Source organism: Triticum dicoccoides, chromosome 4A (assembly GCF_002162155.2).
Source record: "Triticum dicoccoides isolate Atlit2015 ecotype Zavitan chromosome 4A, WEW_v2.0, whole genome shotgun sequence".
In the NCBI taxonomy this organism is placed as follows: domain Eukaryota; kingdom Viridiplantae; phylum Streptophyta; class Magnoliopsida; order Poales; family Poaceae; genus Triticum; species Triticum dicoccoides.
Window position 1 is genome coordinate 598578746 of NC_041386.1, and position 8362 is coordinate 598587107.

Genomic DNA, 8362 nt, shown 5'->3' on the forward strand with positions numbered 1-8362 from the left:
AAATGCAGTTCTCCGTGCCGCTCAGACTTCTCTGCTGTGACGGCCTCGAACAATCTGCTACATCATAAACAAATCCAAAACATTTGTAGTCAAATCCAAGTTTAGCATGGAGCTACATAACAAACCAATCTAAAAAAATTAGTAGTCATTTCAATGTTGGTTGGAATATTTTGGAAATAGATAGCCAATTTGCAGAGCAAAGGGGCCTGATAAGTGGTGAATCTTTGCATTGAAGGTTGGCGATACAGAATGCAGTTCTCCGTGCTGCTCAAATTTTCTATGCTGTGACGGCCTCGAACAATCTGCTACATCTCTAACTAATCTAAAATAAATAGTAGTCATTTCAATGTTGTCAGAATATTTTGGAGATAGATAGCCAATTTGCAGAGCAAAGGGGCCTGATTTGGTGGCGAATCTTTGCATTGAAGGTTGGCGATACAGAATGCAGTTCTCCGTGCCGCTCAGATTTTCTATGCTATGACGGCCTCGAACAATCTGCTACATGTTTAACCACTCTAAAAATATGTAGTTATTAATACTTGTTAGTCTGGAAATTTTGGAAATAGATAGCCAATTTGCAGAGCAAAGGGGCCTGATATAGTGGCGAATCTTTGCATTGAAGGTTGGCGATAACAAGTGTAGTTCTCCGTGCCGCTTAGATTTTCTGTGCTCTGATGGCCTCGAACAATCTGCTACATCATGAACCTACAAATGTGTCATATGACACATTCAAGTTACTGTCCTTGGCTGATCTTGGATTGTTTTCACTTGTTTGCAAATAATTTGCTTTCTGTGTATGGTTCTCAAACAATTGTTGCGTTGGCTGGAATGATGATCCAATTAGATGTACGAGGGGTCACCTTATGAGCTACAACCATTTGAGGCATAAATTCTGTCTGACCAGCCAATCTTCTTGAAACTTGAATTCTCTTGTGCCAATCTTCTTGCATTTTGTTCTGATTGAATTCTCTTGTCAGTTGTTACCATGAATTTGTGTCTCCTACTTGTCACCTATAAAGATTTACCATGGGATAATAGCCTTCATCCTGTGTGATCTTGTCATATAAGCTAAATTCCTGTTCCATCTTTCTCCAGGTGCTACGCCAGGCTGCATCCAAGGGCTGTCAACTGCCGCAAGAAGAAGTGTGGCCACAGCAACCAGCTGAGGCCCAAGAAGAAGATCAAGAACTAGAGCTCGTAAAACCGTTGCCGCTTTCATTGTCTGGATAAATCTGTAGACATAAAATGTTTCTGGGTTATCATTTTGCTGCTCATGTCAGGATGTTGAACCTTGTTTAACTCTAGATGAGTACTTGGCCTCGTTTTAATATCATAACTGAAGTGAACCGTGCAATTAGTGTGTCTGTTGCTTATGCTTGTGGTGTTTTTTGATTCTGGTGCTAGTTGCTCTCCTGGCATATAGCACCATGTTGTGGACAGATTTGTCCACCTCGAGTTCAGAAATTCAGAACCAGCTATATGAGCAACAAATCCAGTAGTGGCTTCCAAACCAAAAGTGCATAGAGGTCTGGATTTTGGAAATAAAACATATTGACATTCAAGCTTTTGTTAAATTTTAGTACTGAATTTCAGAACTTGGGAAGCCTTTTTGGATTCAGACAAGTCCTGCTATTATGGTTGATTTGTTCAGCAGCTTGTCAGAGGTGAACATTTACATTGCAGCCTGCATTACATGTTTTCTGAACGAAGGAAATATGACAACACAATATGACAATACAAACTGCTAGAATGAAGAATTATAGTAAGAATTGTAATGGGGTCCAGATTTTAGTATAACGAAACAAGTTACTTGACTGAAACCTAATCGAACACAAAATGTTGAACAATACAGGCAACAAGTTATCAACTTGAAACTGTCATCCACGTTGTCAAGCACCATTATCAAGCATAATTTATCAAATTTGTTAATCCCAAACAAATGGTCGAAAACAAAACAACCCTACCTTCTATGCATGCAAATGTTCCTTGGTTAACTCTCATTCTAATTTTTTTGCCAACATTAACCGAAACATGGTCAACAAAACTTAGCCAAATATTGGCTAGATTTTCTTTGCTTGAATTAAATGCCCCCATGTATTTTCCGCAAAAACAGAGTTTGGTTACTTCTGTTGTACATGCTTTACTATCTAGTCCCAAGTTCAAAATTAGCATCATTTTTCCTTTTGAGAAATCACCGGGGAAGAGTTCGCCCTCGTCAATATATATTGGTCAAAAAGGCCAAAAGCCAAGAGGGATGTGTTGGTGTACTAAAGTTTGGGCCCTTTAGTACCCCATACTTGTAGACAGGGGGTTGCGGCCGTACCCGCGACAACCAACGGAGGCTCCCGGCAAGATTCTTGCCGGGATGGTTTGCAAAGCGAAGCCCCGGCGAGGCCATCTCCCTTGAGGTTGAGAGCTCTGACACCATCGACGACGACAAGACCATCTCCCCTGAGGTTGAGAGCTCTGACACCATCGACAACGTCAAGACCAAGATTCAGGGGCATCTGCGTGGTGGCATGCAGATCTTTGTGAAGATTAAAAGACGAAGTTTCCAGCAAGATTCTTGCCGGGGGCGTCTGCGAGGCCGCGGCGAGACTCGCTCACGGCAAAGATCCCACCGCCCTGCCACCGCTCCAGCGCAGCGACTAGCCCGCCAGCCTGGCCCTGCGAGCCTCGTCATCCTGGATGCGTGTCGAGATGGGGTGAGGCGGCGACGGACGGGACGAGCTCTGTTTTCGTCCCCGATAAAGTTAGGGACACGTAAACGACGCATTAATTGTGTTTGTCCTAAGACGACAGGGATAAGTATATGCACTGTAGCAACTTTACACCTCCTGTATGCGATGTACGCCATTGTGGTTGCCCCTTGGTATAAAAGGAGGCCCAAGGCGATACAGAGGGGGACTTTTGGACTTTCTGGCCCAGTTTGCATGTGTAGCAGCTAGCCAGAGCTCAAGAACTCTAAATACACCAAAAGCAGGATTAGGGTTTTACGCTTCTCAGCGGCCCGAACCTGGGTAAAAATCCCTCGTGTTGATCGTTGGACCTGCTTTTTGTGCACACCTCTTTCCCTGCCAAACCGTAGAAGGGATCCACGTGATCCCATATGTGTCGTTTCCCAGAAGACTGGCAAGACCTCTTGCGCCCACTCCGGCAAGCGCGCCTCCTCGAAGTGTTGCGTTCCCGTCAAGGAAGTGCCAGAGAGCTCCACCGGCAAGAGCAAGAAATCCAAGGCAGCTCCACCGGAAACTAAAAAGGTGCCCGTCAAGGAGGACGGCACGGGCGGTACTTTCACCGTAAGTTCAGCCCTCGACAACAAATAGGAAAGCGCGCTCATTTCTGTAACGCCCTCGATGCAGCTATATCTCCCATGTGTCGAAGCACGACTTAGAGGCATAACCGCATTGAAAGCAATGTCACAAGTGAGGTAATCTTCACACAACCCATGTAGTACATAAGGGAAAGAGATACATAGTTGGCTTACAATCGCCACTTCACACAATACATGAATAAATGATTACATCATCCAGATACACACAAGGTCCGACTACGGAACCCAAAATGAAGAAGACTACCCCAAATGCTACACATATCCCCGATCGTCCCAACTGGGCTCCACTACTGATCAACTGGAAACGAAACAAAAATATCAAACACGATCTTCATCGAGCTCCTCCTTGAGCTCGGTTGCGTCACCTGTAGGGTATCATCGAGCACCTGCAAACTGGTGTTGGAAGTATCTGTGAGTCACGGGGACTCAGCAATCTCACTCCCTCGCGATCAAGACTATTTAAGCTTATAGGGAGGATAAAAGGTATGAGGTGGAGCTACAGCAAGCGACTAGCATATATGGTGGCTAACATACGCAAATGAGAGCGAGAAGAGAAGGCAAAAGCACGGTCGAGAAACTATGATCAAGAAGTGATCCTAGAACAACCTATATCAAACATAACTCCAACACCGTGTTCAATTCCCGGACTCCGCCGAAAAGAGACCATCACAGTAACACACGCGGTTGATGCATTTTAGTTAAGTTAAGTTTCAGGTTTTCTACAACCGGACATTAACAAATTCCCATCTGCCCATAACCGCGGGCACGACTTTCGAAAGTTCAAATCCCTGCAGGGGTGTCCCAACTTAGCCCATCACAAGCTCTCACGCCCAACGAAGGATATTCCTTCTCCCAAGACAATCCGATCAGACTCGGCATCCCGGTTACAAGACATCTCGACAATGGTAAAACTAAACCAGCAAAGCCACCCGAATGTGCCGACAAATCCCGATAGGAGCTGCACATATCTTGTTCTCAGGGCACACCGGATTGTCCAAGGTTTCGGTAGGCCAGCCCAGAGTTGCCCCTGGTGGCCACCGGTAGCTGACAGGTTGGACCAACACTCAGAGGAGCACTGGCCCGAGGGTTTAAATAAAGATGACCCTTGGGCAAGCCTACCCAAGGGAAAGAAAAGGCTAGGTGGAAAATGGTAAAACCAATGTTGGGCCTTGCTGGAGGAGTTTTATTCAAGGCGAACTGTCAAGAGGTTCCCATTATAACCCAATCGTGTAAGGAACGCAAAATCCGGGAACATAACACCGATATGACGGAAACTAGGGCGGCAAGAGTGGAACAAAACACCAGGCATAAGACCGAGCCTTCCACCCTTTACCAAGTATATAGATGCATTAATATAAATAAGAGATATTGTGATATCCCAACAAAATATCCATGTTCCAACAAGGAACAAGCTCCAATCTTCACCTGCAACTAGCAATGCTATAAGAGGGGCTGAGCAAAGCGGTAACATAGCCAAACAGCGGTTTTCTAGGACAAGGTGGGTTAGAGGCTTGGCTTAACAATATGGGAGACATGATAAGCAAGTGGTAGGTATCGCAGCATAGGCATAGCAAAAAGAGCGAGCAACTAGCAAGCAAAGATAGAAGTGATTTCGAGGGTATGGTCATCTTGCCTGAAATCCTGCAAGGAAGAAGAACAAGTCCATGAAGAAGATAAACGGACGTAGTCAAACGAATCCTCACAACACGACGTTATCGAAACCAACCCGAAGAAGCAACACCGGAAAGAAGCAAACAATCATGGTAAACAACCATCACATAATCATGTCATGATGCACAAGCAAGTATGATGCATGTCCGGTTTAATGAAGCATGGCATGGCAAAATGCACAAACAATCCCTACAAGTTAAGTGGAGCTCAACATGCAACTCCGTTGCATATTGGCGAAACACCACATGACTTATTTAGTTCGATCTCGTTTATGTACTCAACAATATTATATTGTTAAACATGGCAAGAGGGTGAAGCGAAGTAAAACTACCTATCTAGTCAAGCTTAAATGAGGCCGGAAGCAACGAACAACAATTCCGGAAAACCTCATATGCATATATTAGGTTTGGTACTGTTCTGCCCTAAACCATATTTTATAGTTGTTAAACATGCAAAGTGATGCCACCATGTTAAACTAGGCATTTTTCTACCCCATTTACATATAAAGTTTGTTACAAACCGAGTTACGGTTAAATAGTTATGAATTAAATCATTATAACATGACATAGGGGCAAATTTAACCAAACAACATTTTAAACATAGATGAAAGTGACATATTATGAAACTAGACAAAATTCTAAGCATGTTTCATATATAATGTTTTAACATATGATGCACGGTTGTTGAGTTATTATATGCATGAAATAGGAGGGCTTTTCTGTAAAAACTGCCGTCTCTGGAAAATAGGAAAAGACGTTATATGGGAAAAAACATGAAACGGGTTGTTTCTGTTGGCCCAACAAAGCACAGAGGGCTTGGGGGTGGCTGCTCACATGGGCCACGACCCAGTTCAGTGGAGGAGGTAGGCCGCGAAGGGCATGCCGGCCTGGAGGCGCAGTCAACGCGGGTGGGGCGAGGCGCGCTGCTCTCGTCCTGGAAGCAGAGGACGCAGGCGGCGGAGGACCTGACGCTGGCGTCTCCCGGCGACGAGGATGGGGCGGATCCAGGTGGAGGCGACCAGGAACAGGGCGCGGGCGCGGATCCGACGGCGGGGGTTCCATTCTCGGCGCCGGAATGGAGGCGGGATGCACCGGTAAAGGAGCTTGGAGCTTCGAGTGGTTCGGGCGTGATGCAGATGCAGAGGAGGCTGGCTCCGAGGCGGATGGGCGCGGGTCAGCAAGGCACGGAGGAGGTCCCTGGCGGCGGGGCTTGGAGAGCTCGGCGTCGAGGAAGGAGCTCCACTCCGGCGAACTCCCATGGCGGCGGTGGTTCCTGTAGGGTGGCGTCACTGGTGAGGAGCAGAGAGAGGGAGAAATGGAGGAAGAAGAAACAGGCGAGGAAGAGGAGCGACGGGGAGCGCTTGACCTGGCGGTGGGATTGGCAAGGCTTGTCGGCGGTGAGAGCTTCGGTGGCCGGGGCTCCTCTCCTGTTGGGCTCGAGCGAGGCAACGAGGAGGAGGCACGCGCGAGGCCTCCTATTCGTCTGCTGCGGACGGAAGGACAAGGAGGAGGGCACGCAAGGTGGAGCTCGGGCGCGCTGGATCGGGGAAAAGGAGGAGGTTGGTTGGGTGGACCAGACAGGGGAGATCCCGAGGAGGATTTGGAAAACGGCGGCGGGCGACGGGACACATCTCCTAGATTTTAGGGTTTGTCCAAAATGACTAAGGGTGGACTATATATATCTCACAGATTAGGTTAGGGGCTACCTCGGTCCATCTGATCGGAAACGAACGGTCGCGAATAAATAGCTAGGAGCCCAATTAACTGAAGGAAATATGCCCTAGAGGCAATAATAAAGTTATTATTTATTTCCTTATATCATGATAAAAGTTTATTATTCATGCTAGAATTGTATTAACCGGAAACATAATACATGTGTGAATACATAGACAAACAGAGTGTCACTAGTATGCCTCTACTTGACTAGCTCGTTAATCAAAGATGGTTATGTTTCCTAACCATGGACAAAGAGTTGTCATTTGATTAACGGGATCACATCATTAGTTGAAGGATCTGATTGACATGACCCGTTCCATTAGCTTAGCACCTGATCGTTTAGTATGTTGCTATTGCTTTCTTCATGACTTATACATGTTCCTATAACTATGAGATTATGTAACTCCCGTGTGCCGGAGGAACACTTTGTGTGCTACCAAACGTCACAACGTAACTGGGTGATTATAAAGGTGCTCTACAGGTGTCTCCAAAGGTACATGTTGGGTTGACGTATTTCGAGATTAGGATTTGTCACTCCGATCGTCGGAGAGGTATCTCTGGGCCCTCTCGGTAATGCACATCACTTAAGCCTTGCAAGCATTGCAACTAATGAGTTAGTTGCGGGATGATGTATTACGGAACGAGTAAAGAGACTTGCCGGTAACGAGATTGAACTAGGTATTGGATACCGACGATCGAATCTCGGGCAAGTAACATACCGATGACAAAGGGAACAACGTATGTTGTTATGCGGTCTGACCGATAAAAGATCTTCGTAGAATATGTAGGAACCAATATGGGCATCCAGGTCCCGCTTTTGGTTATTGACCGGAGACATGTCTCGGTCATGTCTACATTGTTCTCGAACCCGTAGGGTCCGCACGCTTAAGGTTTTGATGACAGTTATATTATGAGTTTATACGTTTTGATGTACCGAAGGTTGTTCGGAGTCCCGGATGAGATCACGGACATGACGAGGAGTCTCTAAATGGTCGAGACATAAAGATTGATATATTGGAAGCCTATGTTTGGACATCGGAAGTGTTCCGGGTGAAATCGGGATTTTACCGGAGTACCGGGAGGTTACCGGAACCCCCCGGGAGATATATGGGCCTTAGTGGGCCTTAGTGGAAGAGAGGAGAGGTAGCCGAAGATGGGCCGCGCCCCCCTCCCCTCCCTTGGTCCGAATAGGGCAAGGAGAGGGGGCCGGCCCCCCTTCCTCTTCTTCCCCCTCCGCGAATCCTATTCCAACTAGGAAAGGGGGGGGGAGTCCTACTACCAGAGGGAGTAGGACTCCTCCTGGCGCGCCTCTCCTGGCCGGCCGCACCCCCCCTTTGAGCCTTTATATACGGAGGCAGGGGCACCCCCTAGAGACACAAGTTGATCCACGTGATCATATTCTTAGCCGTGTGCGGCGGCCCCTTCCACCATAGTCCTCGATAATATTGTAGCGGTGCTTAGGCGAAGCCCTGCGACAGTAGTACATCAAGATCGTCACCACGCCGTCGTGCTGACGGAACTCTTCCTCGACACTTTGCTGGATCGGAGTCCGGGGATCGTCATCGAGCTGAACGTGTGCTAGAACTCGGAGGTGCCGTAGTTTCGGTGCTTGATTGGTTGGACCGTGGAGACGTACGACTAC

General features: G+C 47.0%; 1 protein-coding gene and 4 non-coding genes across 5 annotated transcripts in view; all 5 read left to right on the plus strand.

The window, feature by feature from the left end:
• Positions 1–1371, plus strand: part of LOC119287187 (ubiquitin-60S ribosomal protein L40-1) — a 3093-nt gene extending 1722 nt beyond the window's left edge. The window contains exon 3 of the mRNA XM_037566709.1: positions 1096–1371. Within this exon, the coding sequence (XP_037422606.1) occupies positions 1096–1192 (97 nt within the window). The 3' untranslated portion in view covers positions 1193–1371. The remainder of the gene's footprint in view (positions 1–1095) is intronic.
• On the plus strand, positions 195–312 carry LOC119290300. The gene has a single exon (XR_005141867.1). It is a non-coding gene; the product is annotated as a small nucleolar RNA snoR86 (small nucleolar RNA).
• Positions 387–505, plus strand: LOC119290298. Its single transcript, XR_005141865.1, has one exon. It is a non-coding gene; the product is annotated as a small nucleolar RNA snoR86 (small nucleolar RNA).
• Positions 581–699, plus strand: LOC119290297. Its single transcript, XR_005141864.1, has one exon. It is a non-coding gene; the product is annotated as a small nucleolar RNA snoR86 (small nucleolar RNA).
• Positions 818–910, plus strand: LOC119290362. Its single transcript, XR_005141877.1, has one exon. It is a non-coding gene; the product is annotated as a small nucleolar RNA Z266 (small nucleolar RNA).
• Positions 1372–8362: the final 6991 nt, after the last annotated feature.